This window comes from Macaca thibetana, chromosome 7 (assembly GCF_024542745.1).
Source record: "Macaca thibetana thibetana isolate TM-01 chromosome 7, ASM2454274v1, whole genome shotgun sequence".
Classification (NCBI taxonomy): Eukaryota; Metazoa; Chordata; class Mammalia; order Primates; family Cercopithecidae; genus Macaca; species Macaca thibetana.
Genome location: NC_065584.1, coordinates 135,852,090 through 135,873,760, shown reverse-complemented (window position 1 = coordinate 135,873,760; position 21,671 = coordinate 135,852,090). Strand labels below are relative to the sequence as shown.

General features: G+C 38.1%; 1 protein-coding gene across 5 annotated transcripts in view; it reads left to right on the top strand.

The window, feature by feature from the left end:
• The window catches only part of DMXL2 (Dmx like 2), a 172,649-nt gene that overhangs the window by 85,953 nt on the left and 65,025 nt on the right, over window positions 1-21,671 (top strand). For all 5 annotated transcript variants that reach the window (XM_050797905.1, XM_050797903.1, XM_050797904.1 and 2 more), the window contains exons 14-16: window positions 11,214-11,303; window positions 13,810-13,927; window positions 21,387-21,506. In XM_050797905.1, the coding sequence (XP_050653862.1) occupies window positions 11,214-11,303; window positions 13,810-13,927; window positions 21,387-21,506 (328 nt within the window). The remainder of the gene's footprint in view (window positions 1-11,213; window positions 11,304-13,809; window positions 13,928-21,386; window positions 21,507-21,671) is intronic.

Below are 21,671 nucleotides of genomic sequence, written 5' to 3'. Positions count from 1 at the left end.
TTTTCCCATCCCTTTGTTTTCAGCCTATGTGCGTCATTATGTGTGAAGTGTGTTTTTTGCAGGCCACAGATTATTGAATCTTGTTTACCTATTCAGCTACTATATTTCTTTTGATTGGAGAATTTAGTCCATTTAGTCCAAGTAATTAATAGGTAAGGACTTACTCCTGCCATTGGTTATTTGTTTCTGGTTGTTTTGTGGTCTTCCTTCTTTATTTCCTTCCTGTCTTTCTTTTAGTGAAGGTGTTTTTGCTGGTGATATGATTTAGTTTTTTGCTTTTTGTTTTTGATATATTCACTGTATGTTTTCTAATTTGAGGTTACCACAAAGCTTGCAGATATTATCTTACAACCCATTATTTTAAGCTAATTATGACTTAACACTGTTTGCATAAATAAACAAGCCTAAAGAAAACTAATAAAGGCTCTACTCCTTAACTTTGTCCTGCTACAACTTTTTGTTATTACTATTTATATCTTTTTGTACTGTCTGTATCTTGAAAAGTTGTAGTTATTATTTTTGATTGATTCATCATTTAGTCTTTCTACTTAAGATCAGTTTACACACCAGTGTTACAGTGTAATAATATTCTGTGTTTTTCTGTGTACTTACTATTACCAGTGAGTTTTGTACCTTCAGATGACTTCTTATTGCTCATTAATGTCCTCCTTTTTCTGATTTAAGTACTCCTGTAGCATTTCTTGTATGACAGGTCTGGTGTTGATGAAATCCCTCAGTTTTTGTCTGTCTGGAAAAGTTTTTATTTCTCCTTCATGTTTGAAGGATATTTTTACTAGATACACTATTCTGGGGTAATTTTTTTTTTTCTTTTCAGCACTTCAAATATGTCATGGCTTTCTCTCCTGGCCTGTAAGTTTTCCACTGAAAATTGTGTTGCCAGACATACTGGAGCTCCATTATATGTTGTTTCTTTTCTCTTGCTGCTTTTGGGATCCTTTCTTTATTGCCTTTAGGAGTTTGATTATTAAAAGCCTTGAGATAGTCTTCTTTGGGTTAAATCTGCTTGGTGTTCTATAGCCTTCTTGTACTTGGATATTGATATCTTTCTGTAGGCTTGGGAATTTCTCTGTTACTACCCCTTGGAATAAATTGATATCTTTCTGTAGGCTTGGGAATTTCCCCATTGCTATTGCTTTCCACCTCTACCTCTTTCTTTACCTCCTCTTTAAGGTCAATGACTCTTATATTTGTCCTTTTGAGGTTATTTTCTGGATCCTGTAGATGTGCTTTGTTGTTTTTTATTCATTTTTCTTTTGTCTCCTCTGTGTATTTTCAAATAGCCTGTTTTCAAACTCACAAATTCTTTCTTCTGCTTTATCAATTCTGCTAGTAAAAGACTCTGATGCATTCTTCAGTATGCCAGTTGTGTTGTTTAGCTCCAGAATTCCTGCTTGATTGTTTTCAGTTATTTAAATTAGTTTGTTAAATTTATCTGATAGAATTCTGAATTTGTTGTCTGTGCTATCTTGAATTTCTTTGAGTTTCCTCGGAATTCTCTGTCTGGAGGTCACATATCTCTGTTTCTCCAGGATTGGTCTCTGGTACCTTATTTGGTTTATTTGGTGAGGTCATGTTTTCCTGAATTATCTTAATACTTGTAGATGTTCTTTGGTGCATGGACATTAAGGAGTTAGGTATTTGTTATAGTCTTCACAGTCTGAGCTTACTTGTATCTGTCCTTCTTAGGAAGGCATTCCAGGTATTTAAAAGGACTTGGGTGTTGTGATCTAAGCTGTATCTGCTTTGGGGGGACCCCAAGCCCAGTTATGCTATGGTTCTTGCAGACTCTTAGAGGTACTGCCTTGATGGTCTTGGATAAGATTTGGAAGAATTCTCTGGATTACCAGGCAGAGACTCTTGTTCTCTTCCCTTACTGTATTCCAAACAAACTCAGTATCTCTTTCTCTATCTCTCTCTCTCTCTCTCCCTCCCTCTCTCTCCCTCTCCCTCTCCCTCTCTCTCCCCCTCTCTCTCCCCCTATCTCTCACCTCTCTCTCCTTCTCTCTCTTTCTCTTTCTGTCTCTCTTTTCTGAGCCACCTAGAGATGGGAGTGGGGTGACACATGCACCCCTGTGGCCATCACCTCTAGGACTGTGCTGGGTCACACCTGAAGCCAGCACAGCACTGGTTCTTGCCCAAAGCCAGCTGTAATCACTCCCCAGCTACCGCCTATGTTCTCTCAAAGCCCTGGGCCTCCTGCAATCTGCAGGTAGCAAAGTCAGCCAGGCCTGTGTCCTTCCCTTTAGGGTAATGAGTTCCTCCATCCACTGGGCTGGTCTAGAAGTACCATCTGGGAGGTAGGGAGCAGAGTCAATAACCTTAGAAGTCTACCTGGTGTTCTATTGTACTGTGGCTGAGCTGGTACTCAAACCACAAGACACAGTCCTTCCCACCCTTCTCTCCCCTCCAAAGGCAGATGAACCTTACCCTGTGGCCACCATGACCTCAGGCCTACAGGGAGTACTTCCAGACTACTACCAATGTTTTCTTAAGGACCAAGGGCCCTTTGGTTAGCTTGTGGTAAATGCTGCCTGGTCTGAGACTCACCATTTCAGGGCATTGGGCTCCCTTCTGGCCCACAGAAGATCCAGAAATGCTGTCCAAGAGCCAAGTCCTAGAACTGGGGACTCCGAGAGCCTGCTTGGTGCTCTACTCCCTTGTGGCCAAGCTGGTACCTAAGATGCAAAACAAAGTTCCCTTTAGTTTTGCCTCTACTTCTCTCCAATTTTAGTATATGTGCTGTCGAAGTGAGCACGTTGCCTCTGCTTTTCTCAAGCAGGAGTCTTGCCCTGTAGCTACCATAGCTGGGAATGTGCTGAGTCTCACCTCAAGCCAGCCAGTCTCATCCAAGACCCTCGTCATAGTACCTGGATATTGCTGCTGGTTATTCAGGGCCCAAAGGCTCTTCAGTTAGCAGGTGATGAATCCTGCCAGAGGTCTTTTCCTTCATGGCAGTGGGTTCCTTTCTGGCCCAGGGTGTGTCTAAAAGTGTCATGTGGGAGATAGGGCCTGGAAAGGGAGCCTCATGACTCTGACTAGTGCCTTATCCTGCTGTGGCTGAGCTGGTATCCAAGAGGCAAAACAAAATCCTCCCCCCTCTTCTGTCGCCTCTCCTCAAGCAGAAGGAAGGAGTCTCTTTGGAGCCGTGAGCTGTACAGCCTGGGGGTTAGGGAAGGGATGATGCCGGCACTTTTTTACCCATCCCGCCTGGTGTCTCAGTAGGTTGCATGCCTCCCAGGCCCACTGTCTTTGGCCCAGTTCAGCACTAGGGACTCATCTAGGAGTTGCAGACCTTGTGGCCTAGACTGCCTTTCCAGTTTATTTAAGGCCCCAGAGCACCTGATGGTGGCAAGGCTTTTGGGGAATCAAGCTCAGACAGATGGGATCCAGCTATTCCCCTCTGGGTAGGGCTCCCTCCATGGGCGAGTGTCAGCTGAGTTTGGTCTGGTTTCTCTTTCTGCTATATAACAAGGCAGCACTGACTTCAGTGCTCACACTTGCTTGCTCTTCCTTTCCTCCGTACACGGAAACTCAGCACCTTGCTGCTGCTGCAGGGTATGGGGGAAGGGTGGTGTTGGTGATTCATGAGTGTTTTTCCTACCTCTTCTGTGCCTCTTTCAGTGATAATGAAGTTAAAACTGGGTACTGTGAGTGCTTACCTGGTTTTTGGTTCTTATGAAGGTGTTTTTTTTTTTTTTCATGTAGTGGTTAAATTGGTGTTTTTGCTGGGGGGACAATTGGTGGAGCCTTCTATTCTGCCATCTTCCTCTTCTCCTGCCTTCAGCTGTTGGGTTATTTGTAGATATTCTTTATCAAGTTGAGGAAGTTCTCTAGGTTTGTTAATTTTCTTGATATTTTAAAAGAATCAGCTTGTTGTTTAATTGAGCTCTTTGTTTCTGTAATGTTTTCATTTTTATCTTCATTGATTTTTGCTCTTTATTGCTTCCTTCCTTCTGCTTGCTTTGGGCTTTTCTTTGGTTCTTTTTTTTCTAGATTTATGAGACAGGAGCTTAGCTTAATGATTTTAATTTAAAAAAAAATTGTCTAAGGTATACATTTAGTGCCTGCAAATTTTTCTTTCAGCACTGCTTTAATATTTTTATATGTAGCATTTTTATTTTCATTTAGTTCAAGATATGTTTTGATTTCCCTTGAGAACTTCTCTTCGACCCTCGATTAGTTAGAAGTGTATGATGTAGCATCCAAGTGTCTGTTAATAATTTCTAGTTTGATTCCATCAGGGTAGAAAAATGTACTGTATGATTTCAGTCCTTTTTAGTTTGTTGAAGTTTGTTTCATGGCCCAGGACCTGGTCTATTTTAGTACAAGTTCCACTCACTAGCACTTAAAAACATGTGTATTTTCTTGTTGTTGGGTAGAGTGTTCTATAAATGTTAGTTACTCTTGTTTTGATTGATGGTGTTGATTGATGGTATTCTTCTGTATCTTTACTGATTTTCTCCCCAATTGTTCTATCAAGTCTTGAGAGCAAGGTATTGCAGTTTCCAACTATGATTGCGAATTTGTCTGTTTCTCCTTTTACTTCTATAAGTTTTTGCTTCACATAGTTTTCAGCACTGTTCTTTGGTGTATATACATTTAGTGCAAATTTAAGGTGTTGGCAAGGTCATGCTCCTTCTGATATTCAAGGGGAGGATCCTTCCTTGCCTCTTCCTAGATTGCTCCTGGCAGTCCTTTGTGGTGTTTGGCTTGTAGCTGCATCACTGCAGTCCGCCTCTGTCTTCACATGGCCTTCTTCCATCTGAGAGTCTCTGTGTATCCTTTTTTTGTAAGGACACCAGACATTAGATTTTGCACCTGCTGTAATCCAGTATGACCTTTTCTTAAACTAGTTATGTCTGCAAGACCCTACTTCCAAACCAAGGTTACATTCCGAGATGCTGAGTGGACATGAATTTTGGTAGGATACTGTTTAACCCACTACTCTGATCAACTTTCTTTTCTCATCAGTTATATTTGTAGTCGCATAGTCAGGAACTTTCAAAGTCTCTTGAGCCTCCAGACTTCCTTGAGCCATTTTGACTTTGAGACCCCCATACTATAAGGCATTCTGGGATTTTTTAACCTTTCTAAAATATCGACTATAGAGTCTTGCCCTTATTTTCAATCTTAAACTCTTAAGATGATGTGACTACTTTCTGTCACATTTCCATTGTTTCTGCTCATCGTTTTGATTTTCTTAATACAATAGCAGTTCTCCTACTTACTTCTATTAATTCTGAGACAAAATGTAGCAAGAAGTTGTCACATGCTCTCCTATTCCTCAAATGAGATTTTTAGTAGATGCCAAGTAAAGGCTAGCTTTTTAAAAATTTTGTAACAGATACTTGAAAGCTATAAATATTGTTCTGTAGATAGAGGGGTAGATTTAGGGAGCACAGGAAGGGAAATACAGTGATTAATTTGCAGGGTAGAGTAGAATTGGTAGGTACTGGAAGCATGAAGATAGCAGGGAGTCTGTTGAGGTCAACTAAGCTTGTGGTAAAACAAACTTGATCGAAAGTGGGATTTCATAGTCTAGGAAAGGAGAGGAGCAGAGCTTAGTAGTTGCTTGAATATGGATATGAAAACAGAGGATTCTAAGGTTTCTAGTTTGTGACAGTTGTTCCAGTAGCTATGGCAAGATAGTTTTGAGGTATTAACAATGACTTAAATTTTGGACACATTGAATGTAAGGTGACCTTGGTTTTAGTTTCCTAAGTTTGGTTTGTTTGTTTGTTTGTTTATTTATTTTTTGAGACAGAGTCTTGCTCTGTTGCCCAGGCTGGAGTGCAGTGGCATGATCTCGGCTCACTGCAACCTCCGCCTCCCAGGATCAAGCGATTCTTGTGCCTCAGCCTCCTGAGTAGCTGGGACTACAGGCGTGTGCCACCATGCCTGGCTAATTTTTGTATTTTTAGTAGATATGGGGTTCCACCATATTGGCCAGGCTGGTCTTGAACTCCAGACCTCAAGTGATCTGGCCACCTCAGCCTTCCAAGTGCTAGGATTACAGGCATGAACCACTGTGCCCAGCCCCTAAGTTTAGTTTAGATACCTGTTTTACAGGCAATTGGAGATATTCCTAATGTTTCACATTAGGTACCAGTGCACATTGGGATTTATTATTACAAAGACAGTACTTGAAGTCATTAGATCTCTAAAGGCATTAGTAATAGTTAATGTTCATAAATGTGACTGCCAGTCATCAAGAAGAGAGTTATGTTTAGCGAGCTGTTTATGAAGACAGGGATTAAGCTTTTTTTAAAAAATTCCATTTAAAATATCAAAAATACAGTTGTTTTGGTGCCTAAAAAATAAGCTTTTGATTATCTTCACCCAGTGATGCTAGATTGGTGAGATCCATTCATTCAGGTATTTAGTGAGTACTTACTAAGGTATTCTACAAATAAATAAGGGAGAAGTTGTGTTGAAAGATAGGGTGGTATAGTGTGTGCTACTATTAGTAAAAACAAGCTTTTAAAGTAGGAATGATCTAAAGTGTAATTTGTTTTCACTCAGTAATTTATTTACTCAATCTTTAATTTTCATTGAGGACTCACTGTGCATAACCTATAGTACATGGAAGAATAAATATGCGTATTGTACCAGGTGCTAATAGTGTTAAAATGAATAGAAGCAGTCCCTACTTTCAAGGATCTTGTATCTATAGAGTTATGTAAATATGTACATGTAGTATGTAATAAGTGGTAAATTAGAAGAAAAGGCTGATTTCAGGATATGAAATTCATTTAATTGGCCTCCACTTAAGCCAGCTCATTGGATTCATTGATGCTGTCCATTCCCTCTATAAAATACAGGATGGATGCTCATAGGGAGTAGTATACCAGGCTTTGTTGATTCCACAAGTTGACTTGTAACCTTAACAATAATAATAGCTGGGAAAGTTACTTAACATGAAAAAAAAGTGCTGCTGCTGCTGCTGCTGGCAAACTTTTATCTAGTGATTATTGTATGTCAGGCTCTCTTCTAAATGCTTTACATATATTAACTTACTTCACCTTCCTGGTAACCTTAAGAAAAATGTAATATTACATCCATACTTTAGAGGTAAGGACACTGAAGCATAGAGAAACGTAATTACTTGTCCCAGTTTAGTCAGCTAGCAATGGTAGAATCAGGATTCGAACCCAGGCAGCCTAGCTGTAGAGACCAAGCTCTTGCAACTATGTTGACTGTCTCTCAAGAGCCAGCTGTGTTTATTTTCAACCTTGTATATGTCAAGTTGCACAGATTAGTGTCATTCTATAACTTAATTATTATATAGATTGATGAAATGTAAGTATAAAAATGTGAATGTTTTTATAAAAACAAGTGCTTTGGAAGCAATTTTGCTAAAAATCATTCTTTAATTAGACATGGTCAAAACAACTGTAAAAGATTCAGGAGGAAAATGTTTAAGAAAAACTGCACTCAAAGTGCTTTGTAGGTGTCTTTATGTTTTTACTGCCATGTATGTATGTATGTATGTATGTATGTATGTATGTATGTATTTTGAGTCCAGATGTTGCTCTGTCGTCCAGGCTGGAGTGCAGTAGCACAATCTCGGCTCACTGCAACCTCTGCCTCCCGGGTTCAAACGATACTCCTGCCTCAGCCTCCCAAATAGCTGGGATTACAGGTGCGCACTGCCATGCCTGACTAATTTTTGTATTTTTAGTAGATACGGGGTTTTCACCATGTTGGCCAGGCTGGTTTCGAACTTTTGACCTCAGGTGATTCACCCAGCTCGGCCTCCCAAAGTGCCGGGATTACAGGCGTGAGCCACTGTGTCCAGCCTATTTCCATTTAAAGAACTGAAAAATACAGCCAAGGGCTTACAGGGGTGGCATACGCAAGAAAGACCTGTAATTCCCATTAACAAGCCCATACTCCAAGGTCTTACTCAACACCAAAATATCAGTTATTTATATATGTTTATGTTTAAAATAAAACAAAATGTTTAAAGTATACGTATTATTTTAAAAATGATTCTCTGGGTTAACTGACCTTGCTGAGTGATTTATCCTCTCTCTGTCCAATGCTGTCAGATAAGATGGCTTTCCTACAGTTAGAAGCAACTCTTAATCCAGATTGTGGTGGTCAGGAAAGAATTTCTGGCGCAGATATCTGAGATGAGACTTACTGAATGGGTAAGACGTGAAAGTGAAGGAGGAAAAGGATATTTCAGGTAGAGATAACAGCAACTAAAAATGCACAGAGGTATAAGAATATGCATAGTAAGCTGTAAGTAGTTTATTACAGCCATAGCATAGAATGTGAATGGCTGCTGGAAATAGCTGAGACTGGATAGGAAGTTAGAGGTTTGAGTGTGAAAAAATTTATGTTGCTTTCCTTTATGATTTTGCTCTGCTTTCTCAAAGTCTGTTCTCAACACAGGAGTTAGAATGATGCCCTTAAAATGTAATTCAGGGCTGTGCGCGGTGGCTCATGCCTGTAATCCCAGCACTTTGGGAGGCCGAGGCGGGTGGATCACCTGAGGTCAAGAGTTCGAGACCAGCCTGGCCAACATGGTGAAACCCTGTCTCTACTAAGAATATAGAAATTAGCCAGGTGTGGTGGCATGCACCTGTAGTCCCAGCTACTCGGGAGGCTAAGACAGGAGAATCACTTGAACTCGGGAGGCGGAGGTTGCAGTGAGCCGAGACCATGCCATTGCATTTCAGCCTGGGCAACAAGAGTGAAACTCTGTCTGGGAAAAAAAAAAAAAGAGACTTTGTCAAAACAAGATAAGCAAAGAAGGAGATTTTGAAAATATTATTAATGTGTTTGTTTCCATTAAAGCCAGAAAAATGAAACTATAATTAGTCAAATTTCTGGTATAAATAAATTTAAACTTAAAGTAATACGTGAGTTTTAATGCACCTACTTTTCAATTTTTGGCATTTTTCAGCTACTTTAATGTTCCAGAAAAATGTTAACTACAGCCAGGTGCAGTGGTATGCCTGTAATCCCAGTGCTTTGGGAGGCTGAGGTGGGAGGATTGCTTGAGGCCAAGAGTTTGAGACCAGCCTGAGCAACATAGTGAGACCCTGTCTCTACAAACAAATTAAAAAATTTGTCAGGCATGGTTGCATGCATCTGTAGTCCTAATTACTTGGGAGGCTGAGGCAGGAGGACCACTTGAGCCTGGAAATTGGAGGCCAATAGAGCAAAAAACAAAAGAAAGATGTTAACAATTAAAAAAAATATATATCAAAACACCTATGTGCAGTTTTGATGCACATTAATGGCATCAATATGGCTCATTAAGATACTATTGGGTTCTGTATGTAAATGTTGGATATTTTGCTCATTATGGATTGTTTACATTAATTTTTATTTTAAAAATATTGCATTAAAATATTATTTTTCTTGATTATTGAATTTTTGAGCACTCTTTTAAATTTTGCACCCTGGGTGAATGCTTCACTTCATTCTAATTTCCAGTAGTGTTTTCCACTATAAAATGAGTTTCTTGTTGGAGGTGATGTTGAGTGAGATTCTGTAGAATTCTGGAATTCTGTAGTGTAGTGTTCAGAAAGTCTGTTAATTATAGTACTGGCAGAGAGTTGTGGGCAGGGAAAGCAGATCCTTAGCTGGAATACATATCTATTCCTGTGAGGGGATCTCAACCTTGGCTGCACATTGGCAGCACCTCAATCTCTGTAGGTGGGACCTTAGCATCATTGATTGTTAAAGCTCTCCAGGTGATTCAGTGTGCAGCCAAGATTGAGAACAAGTGATCTACAGCAGTACTACTTAAACTTTAGTATACACATGAATCCTATGTAAGTCTCGTTAAAACACAGGTGTCTTAGTTTCAGGGAGTAAGTATGCATTCATAAAAAACTTCCTGTCACTGCTGGTCCATTGACTACACTTTGAGTAGCAAAGCTTTGTTGTGTACTAGAAAAATTTCACTGTTTTCACCTCACCAACTATAGGCCACAGTTGAGTCCAGATTTGAATGAACAAACCCAGCAGACTGTTAACACCATTTCTTTTTCTTTTCTTTCTTTTTTTTTTTTTTAATGGAGTCTCACCCTGTCGCCCAGGCTGGAGTGCAGTGGCGCAATCTCGACTCACTGCAACCTCCGCCTCCCAGGTTCAGATGATTCACTTGCCTCAGCCTCCTGAACAGCTGGGATTATAGGTGCCCTCCATCACTCCCCACTAATTTTTATATTTTTAATAGAGAGGGGTTCCACCATGTTGACCAGGGTGGTCTCTAACTCCTGACCTCAGGTGATCCACCTGCCTCGGCCTCTCAAAGTGCTGGGATTACAGGGATGAACCACCGTGCCTGGCCCTGTTAACACCATTTCTAAATGTCTGAGCTAACACTTTAAATCATGAATCTTGGGTGAACATACCCATATCAATAAATTCAGCCCTACCTAATTACATATTTTTTTTCTTTTGATCTAATAACCCTAGAATCCATTTTCTTAGATGCTCTCTGGAATCCTACTGATACAAATAAGAAAGTTTCTACAACTCCAGTATAAATGCTGTTTTCTCCCCTACCTTGTACTTGTATCTAGGCGAAGCTAGCCTCTAACCCCTCTCATTGGCCTTTTTGAGGTAGTGAAAAGTAGTAAAGGTGGGTGCTGAGGAGAATGGGCATTTCTTTCTGAGGTAACCGTTTCAGATGAAGTTACCGAAAGGTTTTTATGCAAGAGAAAGTCGGTTGGAACATAGGTGAGGAGGACTGTTCTTTTTAGCAGAAAGTTTTTGGGCTTTGGGGTTCCAAAGTTAGGCTTCATGTGTTAGTTCCTGCATCCTTATCCCAAGACACAATCCCACTTCTTCTCAATCATTGCCCTTACCTTCAGTCTGGCAGGGTTGTACTTTTAAATGTCATTGCACGTCTGCAGACCACTCAGGCATTGGGCCAGATCTTTAGCCATGTCTGTCTTGGGCTTTAAGGCTGCAGAAATGAAGAAGATATGATGCCTTGAAGTTATATGCTATTTTTATAAACACTATAGAGTTTTCTCTCTGCTTAGTTAACTTTAGAGTTAACATGAGAATGAGTATAGAAAGTTGAAATATTTCTCTGAATGTATCACATTGCATTGTCAATCAGTGACTATTTAGAGGGAGCCTTAAATGTCCAAGATACTGTATCATATTGACAATAGATTTTAAGTTGTTGGCCATTAACATTTTGTGTTTTTTATTTACAGAAACTTATTGGAGAAGTGTTTAATATTGTGAGCCAACAGTCTACTGCTCGACCTGGCTGCATTATTGAACTCGATGCAATAACCAACCAAGTAAAAACATGCTTGTGAATTGGTGATATTATATACTTTATCCCATGATGTTTTATGTGTATATGATATATGTCATTCTCAGAATAATTTTCTTGTTATTAAATGCAGACAACTTCAGTTGATTCCCATAGTGAAAATCTACTAATGATTTAGGGATTATTTTTCTCCTTGGGAAACCAAGAACCATATATTCTCACTTATAAGGTGGGAGCTAAGCTATGAGTATGCAAAGGCATACAGAGCGATATAATGGACTTCAGAGACTCAGAAGCGGGAGGGTGGAAATGGAACTAGAGATTTAAAAAACCACGTTAGGTACAGTGTACACTACGTGAGTGATGGATACACTAAAATCTCAGAATTCACTACTATATAGTTTATCCATGTAACAAGAAAACCACTTGTACCCCGAAAGCTATTTAAATAAAAAATTTTTAAAAAGGAATTATTCTTCTCCAGTTGAATTGTATTTGTAGCAAAGGAAATTTGGTTCAGTTAGAGAAACCATGACCCTGTTCTTGAAATGCTGAGAGAAAATACAGTGCAGCTGCATAGAGGATCGGGTTGTGGTTTCTCGTTTTATATTATTACTCTTTTCAACTCAGTAGAGGGTGACCTCAGCTTCAGAGTGTTTGCCTTGTTAGGCCCCATGTTGGGTACTTTTATGAGGTCCTTTAAAATGCAGATGAAAGTCAGATCAAAGTGAACATATGCTTTTTAATAACAGGTCCTTTGTGTAGTCAGTATTCCCCCCTACCTACTACCTAGGAAATAAGGAGAACCCTTCTCCCTACAGGGAGATGTAAAACCCATTTTAGCCCTCAGGATATTTGTTTCTTTAGGACTATGTTTATGTATTAAGGGATAGAACTAACATTAATTCCAAATGTGAAAAGGTTTAGTTTGGTAAGGAAGCTACCAATAGTTTTAAACAAGGAAATGAAGAAAGAGCCAACTGTAGTTAAAAGCAAGTATAGAATTATATCATAAATTTTCTTTGGTGTTTTGCACTTTCTTTTGGGGAAAATGTAGTCATTTCTGCTAATATAGATAAAATACATCATCTCTTGATAGCAGAACTGGGGCTGCCAGACCCATATTGCTAATACCTCCTGGGAAATGCTTTTTAATCCCCAGTGCCCCACCTTTCTTCAGATTCAGCCTGTGATTTCTTTTTTCTACTCCATAGGGATGTAGAAGCATGGGTTGGCTTCCTTCCTACAGATAAGTTAATTTTTAATGGATTGGATGTTAAATTCATCCCCTACTTTAGCCTCCTTTGCACTGATTACCATGGGATATTAATATAGCCTGCTCTCACAAAGCAGTCTTTTTACTTCATATTTGCTCAGCATTTTCTCCCCTGCTCCTTGTGGCTATTTTTAACAGAAGGCCTGGTCAACTGTAAGCAATAATGAATGACAAAGTTTAAAGTTCTTTCTAGGTTTGTTCCCAGTGTGTTGTATGATTTCTGTATCCATAAAGGTATCACCCTTCTCTTTACTTTCATTTATTCTTTGTCCCTTGGGAAGGTGACCTCCTAGACAATGAATGTGAAGAGATTTTTAATGTTTCTACCTATAGAAACACAAAATGCCCTATAACTTTCCTAAAATTGTGTGGCCCAACCAAATATTGTAATCCTTTTATTTCTTTCTATTATGTAAAGAGGCAGGCTTTCCTTTATAAGATTATTGACTCCTCATCAAATGCCAAGATAATCATAGCTACTTCCCTTTCTTGAAATCTCTGGGGGTGCCATCTGATTGTCTTAATACACTTCCAAAATAAGCTTTTGTTTGGATGTAGCCTTTCCTTGAACTTCGGTTCACGTTAAGGTTCTAAGTAGCCATTCGTGACAGTCTTAAAACGTGGTCATGGAGCATAGCAGTTGACATTGATGTTTCATCCATCCTTTGAGGGGTTCTAGTTACTTATGTGTGAGTTTAATTCTCTAGAGATGTAGCCTCCTGCTGGCTGTTACAGGATCCCTCGTAATTCCCACTAGACAGAGCTGTTGGGATACTTTGAGGAGCTTTCTGGGTTTTGTTTTGTTTTTTGGTTCTCTGGTGGAATTGAAAAAAACTGCAAGTTGTGTAGTAGTCTAGTGTGTCTTACATAGTTAGTGCAGCCCTCCCCAGTCAGTTGTGAATCTGATGCTTTCAGGCTCAAAGTGGTGAAGGTTGCTTAACTGCTCTTTAAATTTGGGTTTTTGTAGCTTCTTTTTTGTTTTTGTTTTTTTGAGAAGCAAACCGGTTGATTTGTTTCTGCTAGAGTTCTTCTATTCTGCTATTGGCTGTGATATCTTTGAAAGTAATTTTTCTCTGACCAGGATAGTTTTAATGATTTTTTTCTGTTGCTTTCTTTCTTTCTAATTAGTAGTAGTTAAAGAATAGAAATTGTTAGATATATTTCTTCTGCATTAGCATTGGGGAGGTGATGGATGGGAGATGGGAGACAGAGAATTTCAAAGATAAAACCTCTTCATTTTTTTTCATATTTGTAGTGTGGCTCAAATACACAGTTGCTTCATGTGTTTCAAGAAGACTTCATTATAGGATATAAACCACATAAAGAAGATATGGAGAAAAAGGAAACAGAAATATTTTTTCAGCCATCACAAGGTACTTTAAAAAAATAGTCTGCATTTGTTTACCTTCATGCTAAAAAAAAGATCTCTAAGCTTTCATTGAGTATGGATCTTCAAAAGTTATCACTCTCATAATTTTTGACAGATACACCAGTTAGTTCTGTCAAAATTGCTTGCTTGTAGATGAAGAGGGCATGTGGGTGAACATTACATTTTGCAAGACAGTTCACCGGTGATATAGACTTTTGCCAAGAAATGGTGTCTATGAACCTCAATTTGTTTTAAAAAGTAAGTTTAATTATTCAACTCTGTAAATAAATTATTTTGATTGGTAGTTCCATTTGGTATCTCAAGGAAAACAGTTAATTTTATTGTAGGTTTTAAAAAATTACCAGTAAATTGCTTCAGACCAATGATGAGTATAAGATATAAGGTATCATGTTGTGTGGGACAGTAGAAACCTCATGGAAATAGTGAATGCAAGGTACCGTCTCACAGTTTTCCCCTTTGAAGTGTGGTATTTTTTCCTTTTTGTGAAAGTAAGTAGTTTAACCCTTTCAAAAACAAACAATATGATGTTTAGTTTAAGCTTTATAACTTAGCTTAAAATGTTACCTTCAGACGTTAAACTATATTTAAGTTTTTTAAATTGGCAAATAAAATTGTGTGTATATATGTATAACTTCATAATTATAAAACCAACATGTCCTATTTGAAAAGCCATGTCTTTAAGAATTAAGTGCCTGTGTTAATATTTAGTTTACAAAGGGTTTTTAGATAATTAATTTCATTTGGTTACAAATTGTGAATATCCAGATGGACATATTTAATTTTCTTAGTGTAGTTTTCATCACAAAATTATGTATAGCATCTAAGGAAACTGTTTCTATGTAATTTGTGCAGATAATTTCCTTTGCTTTCGTGGAAAATCAGATTGAGGTCCTGTATTCTAAGAAGCTTAGCTCAAACATCTTTTCACTCGCCAGACTAGTAACTTGTTTTTCTTTCATATCTCTTTCTTCATACACAAAACTTTTCTTATTTATGTTATTCAATTATGTTCAGTTTTATTTCACTATCATTATAACAGCAGTACTTCTTTACAGATTTAAAATTTACTTTTCTGTAGTATCTTACCTTTGCCTGGGTTAATCTTTTTAATATGGTTTCCAACAAATGTAGCTGCCATTTATCACGTTATTTCTAACAGGAAAGATATGCCAACTTACCAGAATTCAATGCTTATATAAAGTTGATACTTTTCTTTATAATATTTTAATTGACTTGCATTAAAAATTTTCTTTATTTCTCGCTTTTGGTATTTGTTATGCCACTGCTAAATCAGGCCAAAAGATTTCCTCAATGCTTTCTTGGTTTTCCTTTAGTTTTTGTGTGAAGTTTCTCTTTCTTCCTGATTTTATAGCTGTGTTCTTAAAGGACTTGTGTAGGTTTCTCTTCTTCTCTGCTTCTGCTTTATTTTGTACTTTCTAAGTTTTAATTAAAAGTTTATTACTCTCTTAGTTAAGAAAAATGCCAAAAATAGACAAAATTAAGTGCATAATTAAGTGAACCTCCATATTTGAATTATAATGTAGGTTAAAGATTTTATCACACTTGCTTTGTCTACACAATTTTTCTTTTTCCCCCCTGAAATTTTTTTGTTCCCCCGAGACAGAGTCTTGCTCTGTTGCCCAGGCTGGAGTGCAGTGGCGTCATCTCAGCTTACTGTAACCTCCACCTCCCAGGTTCAAGCAATTCTCCTGCCTCAGCCTCCCAAGCCGCTGGGATTACAGGCGTGTGCCACCACACCTGGCTGATTTTTTTGTGTTATTACCAGAGTCGGAGTTTTACCCCGTTGGCCAGGTTGGTCTTGAACTCCTGACCTCAAGTGATCAGCCCGCCTCGGCTCCCAAAGTGCTGGGATTACAGGTGTGAGCCACCGTGCCTGGCCCCCCTGAAATATTTTAAAGCAAATCCACCTGCAGTGTTGTTTCACTTCCATATGCATTTCTAAAAATAACTCCCTTACATATTTGCTATTATCAAATTGATAAAATAATAAAATTCCTCAGAATCATGCAATAACTACTCCCATTTTTCATTGAATTGTCAAAAAGTTGAGGTTTTTGTTTATGTGTTTTTGTTTGAATCTATATCCAAACAAGGTTTACATATTGTGTTTTCACTGTCTATTAAGAAGAGTATTTTAATCTAAAGTGATACCTTATATACACCCTCATTATGCCACTAACTTTAGAGCAAGGTTTTTTTTTTTTCTTTTTGAGACGGAGTCTCGCTCTGTCGCCCAGACTGGAGTGCAGTGGCCGGATCTCAGCTCACTGCAAGCTCCGCCTCCCGGGTTCCCGCCATTCTCCTGCCTCAGCCTCCTGAGTAGCTGGGACTACAGGCGCCCGCCACCTTGCCTGGCTATTTTTTGTATTTTTTTTTTTTTTAGTAGAGACGGGGTTTCACTGTGTTAGCCAGGATGGTCTCGATCTCCTGACCTCGTGATCTGCCCGTCTCGGCCTCCCAAAGTGCTGGGATTACAGGCTTGAGCCACCGCGCCCGGCCAAGTTTTTTTTTTTTTAATTATTTTTTTATTATGCTTTAAGTTCTGGGATACATGTGCAGAACGTGCAGGTTTGTTATATAGGTAAACACGTGCCGTGGTGGTTTGCTGCACCCATGAACCCATCATCTACATTAGATATTTCTCCTAATGCTATCCCTTCCCTAGGTCCCCCACCCCCCGACAGGCCCTGGTGTGTGATGTTCCCTTCCCTGTGTCCATATGTTCTCATTGTTCAACTCCCACTTATGAGTGAGAACAAGCAGTGTTTGGTTTTCTGTTCCTGTGTTAGTTTGCTGAGAATGATGGTTTCCAGCTTCATCCATGTCCCTTCAAAGGACATGAACTGATCCTTTTTTATGGCTGCATGGTATTCCGTGGTGTATATGTGCCACATTTTCTTTATCCAATCTATCATTGATGGTCATTTGGGTTGGTTCCAAGTCTTTGCTATTGTGAACAGTGCCGCAGTAAACATACATGTGCATGTGTCTTTATAGTAGAATGATTTATAATCCTTTGGGTATATACCCACTAATGGGATGGCTGGGTCAAATGGTATTTCTGGTTCTAGATCCTTGAGGGATTGCCACACTGTTTTCCACAATGGTTGAACTAATTTATACTCCCACCAACAATGTAAAAGTGTTCCTATTTCTCCACATCCTCTCCAGCATCTGTTGTTTCCTGACTTTTTAGTGATTGCCATCCTAACTGACGTGAGATGGTATCTCATTGTGGTTTTGATTTGCATTTCTTTAATGACCAGTGATTATGAGCATTTTTTCATATGTTTGTTGGCCGCATAAATGTCTTCTTTTGAGAAGTGTCTGTTCATATCCTTTGCCCACTTTTTGATGGGGTTGTTTTTTTCTTGTAAATTTGTTTAAGTTCTTTATAGATTCTGGATATTAGCCCTTTGTCAGGTGGATAGATTGCAAAAATTTTCTCCCATTCTGTAGGTTGCCTGTTTACTCTGATGATAGTTTCTTTTGCTGTGCAGAAGCTCTTTAGTTTTTGTTGCCATTGCTTTTGGTGTTGTAGTCATGAAGTCTTTGTCCATGCCTATGTCCTAAATGGTATTGCCTAGGTTTTCTTCTAGGGTTTTTATGGTTTTAGGTCTGATGTTTAAGTCTTCAATCCATCTTGAGTTAATTTTTGTATAAGGTGTAAGGAAGGGGTCCAGTTTCAGTTTTCTGCATATGGCAAGTCAGTTTTCCCAACACCGTTTATTAAATAGGGAATCCTTTCCCCATTTCTTGTTTTTGTCAGGTTTGTAAAAGATCAGATGGTAGTAGATGTGTGGTGTTATTTCTGAGGCCTCTATTCTGTTCCATTGGTCTATATATCTGTTTTGGTACCAGTAGCATGCTGTTTTGGTTACTGTAGCTTGCAGTATAGTTCGAAGTCAGGTAGCATAATGCCTCCAGCTTTGTTCTTTTTGCTTAGGATTGTCTTGGCTATGTGAGCTCTTTTTTTGGTTCCATATGAAATTTAAAGAGTTTTTTTTCTAATTCTGTGAGGAAAGTCAATGGTAACTTGATGGGGATAGCATTGAATCTATAAATTACTTTTTCACAATATTGATTTTTCTTATCCATGAGCATAGAATGTTTTTCCATTTGTGTATGTCCTCTCATTTCCTTGAGCAGTGGTTTGTAGTTCTCCTTGAAGAGGTCCTTCACATCCCTTGTAAGTTGGATTCCTAGGTATTTTATTCTCATTGTAGCAATTGTGAATGGGAGTTCACTCATGATTTGGCTCTCTGTTTGTCTGTTATTGGTGTATAGGAATGCTTGTGATTGTTGCACATTGATTTTGTATCCTGAGACTGCTGAAGTTGCTTATCAGCTTAAGGAGATTTTGGGCTGAGACTATTGGGTTTTGTAAATATACAATCATGTCATCTGCAAACAGAGACAATTTGACTTCTTCTCTTCCTATTTGAATACCCTTTATTGCTTTCTCTTGTCTGATTGCCTTGGCCAGAACTTTCAATACCATATTGAATAGGAGTGGTGAGATAGGGCATCCTGGTCTTGTGCTGGTTTTCAAAGGGAATACTTCCAGCTTTTGCCTATTCAGTATGATATTGGCTGTGGGTTTGTCATAAATATCTCTTATTATTTTGAGATAAGTTTCATTAATACCTAGTTTATTGAGAGGTTTTAGCATGAGGGGCTGTTGAGTTTTATCAGAGGCCATTTCTGTATCTGTTGAGATAATCATGTGGTTTTTGTCATTGGTTCTGTTTACGTGATGGAGTACATTTATTGATTTGCGTATGTTGAACCAGCCTTGCATCCCAGGGATGAAGCCAACTTGATCGTGGTGGATAAGCTTTTTGATGTGCTGCTGGATTTGGTTTGCCAGTATTTTATTGAGGATTTTTGCATCCATGTTCATCAGGGATATTGGCCTGAAATTTTCTTTTTTTGTTGTGTCTCTGCCAGGTTTTGGTATCAGGATGATGCTGGCCATATAAAATGAGTTAGGGAGGAGTCCCTCTTTTTCTATTGATTGGAATAGTTTCAGAAGGAATGGTACCAGCTCATCTTTGTACCTCTGGTAGAATTCAGCTGTGAATCTGTCTGGTCCTGGGCTTTTCTTGGTTGATAGGCTATTAATTACTGCCTCAATTACAGAACTTGTTATTGGTCTATTTGGGGATTTCACTTCTTCCTGGTTTAGTCTTGGGAGGGTTTATATGTCTAGGAATTTATCCATTTCTTCTAGATTTTCTCGTTTATTTGCGTAGAGGTGTTTATAGTATTCTCTGATGGTAGTTTGTATTTCTGTGGGATCAGTGGTGATACCTCCTTTATCATTTTTCATTGTGTCTGTTTTATTCTTCTCTTTTTTTTTCTTTATTAGTTTGGCTAGCGGTCTATCTATTTTGTTAATCTTTTCAAAAAACCGGTTCCTGGATTCATTGATTTTTTTGAAAGGTTTTTTTGTGTCTCTGTCTCCTTTAGTTCTAGGGCAAGGTTTTTTTTTTTTTTAAAGGAGTTTCTCTGACTACTTACTTGTGATGTTGTTTAAACTTTTTCTTGTCTACTGTATTTCCTGTAAAGTGCAAGTTAGCTCTGTAGACTTGATTAGATCTGGATTCAACATTCTAGGTGATGCAGTACTTCATATGTATCATACCAGAAAAAAAATAATATTCAGATATCTCACTTTTAGTCATATTAAGAGTCAGAAGATTCAATTGGTGGTGTCATTATAGTTTGACAGCAGTCTTTATCTCATGGCTTCTTCCATTGAATATTATTGATCTTACACTAGTTCATTAAGGATTGAAAAATTATGATTTTCCAATTTTATCAGTTCTCATTTATTTATTAGCTGGAAAACGTCTGTAAATAGAAGCATTTCTTTATCTACTGGGGCCATTGGATTACTTTGAAAAACAGTTCTTTTTGGAAAGGGTTTAAGTGCTTAATTCTTTCCATTTAATTGACAGTTTCAGAATGAGGAGTCTGTGCGCTGGTTATCTCCAGCTACTACTGTTGAATTTGTTGTTGTTTGGATTTCTTTGTCTTTTAGGTATCAATATGAACTCATTTTAAGAAAACTCTTTAATGAACAATAATATACATACGAGAAGTACTCATATAACTCAATGGATTTTTATGTATGTAGGATATTTCAATCAGTTGCAATCATTTTTTAAATGCCTACATAGTCCTATATTAGGCTAGTAAGTACCATTTGAAGTAGGTCCTGAGTCCTTTTGACATAACCTCATTATTGTAATAGTTTACTTTCTTTCAGGCACAAGATTTTCCTGGGTTTATCTTGTAGCTGTCCTTTGCAAGAATGGAATCATCCTTCCAAACTGTTCCTTTTTAAAAAATTATTATTATACTTTAAGTTCTGGGATACATGTGCAGAACATGCAGGTTTGTTACATAGGTATACACGTGCCGTGGTGGTTTGCTGCACGCGTCAACCCATCATCTACATTAGGTGTTTCTCCGAATGCTCTCTCCTCCCTAGCTCCCTACTCCTCAACAGGCCCCGATATGTTATGTTCCCCTCCCTGTGTCCATGTGTTCTCATTGTTCAGCTCCCACTTATGAGTGAGAACATGCAGTGCCAAACTGTTTCTTTTAATGGAAATTGTTAGAGGCCACAATTTTAACTCTAGCAGCGCTCATTGCCAATAAGTTGTCATTATGAGTTTTCATTATTAAGGAAAGCTTTTATTATCCTGCATAGATCTCATTTTCAGTTATGAAGACTATAATTGTCAACAGGGAAAATTATACATACAAGTAATGTCTTTTCTTTAAAAAATGCGTGAAATTTCTACAAAATTTCTTCTTTACCCTACCACTACTCCTTCTCCCACAACTTAAGTTTTTTTAAATGCTGTTTTCATACAAGAAAGCAGGTTGAATATTTTATTATTTCCTTTTAATTGCCAGTTCTCTAAATAAGGAGTAAGTGGCCCAGTTACTCCAGGGGCATCCTGTGAGGCCGGCTTGAGCTTTTGTATGCTCAGCACGCCGCTTACTTCCCTTCTCTCCTTCTTCCATTCTTCTGCTGCTTTCCTTTCCTTTCCTTTCTTTTTTATGTAGCCTCTTTTGGTATTTGTGTAAACTCCTAGTTTGCAATAGGATAAATATATTTTAACAAATTGTATTCAGTTTTATTCTTTGATGCTCAAAGTGTCCCCTCTTTGACCAGTAGGTATCCTTTCATATTAGCTTTTGTGTACTTTTGATGTAACTTCATTAGTCCTTGATAGCTAGCTAACTTTTGGCACAAAAATTATATAAAACTCCTCCTAAAGGTCTTTCTTGCCTTTTCTTCCCAACTTCCATGCATATCAAGAGGTGGTGGTAGCTTTTAAAAAGTGTTTTTTTAACCCTATAAAAATATACTAATTTAAATATCCTTTTCCTTTGAATAATAGGATACCGCCCACCACCATTTTCAGAAAAGTTCTTTCTAGTAGTAATTGAGAAGGACAGCAATAATAACTCTATTCTGCATATGTGGCATCTTCATCTTAAATCTGTACAAGCATGTTTAGGTAAGTAATTTTAGTTTCATACAGAGATGATACATAATAAATTCATTTGGTTAATTCTGTAAAATGAAGTTCCAGTAAACTGTAAATTGAGTTGCTGAATTATGTCTCTTCTAAACTTTTAATTACAAGGTCATAAATCATTAATGAAACTGGTTAATCCTAAAA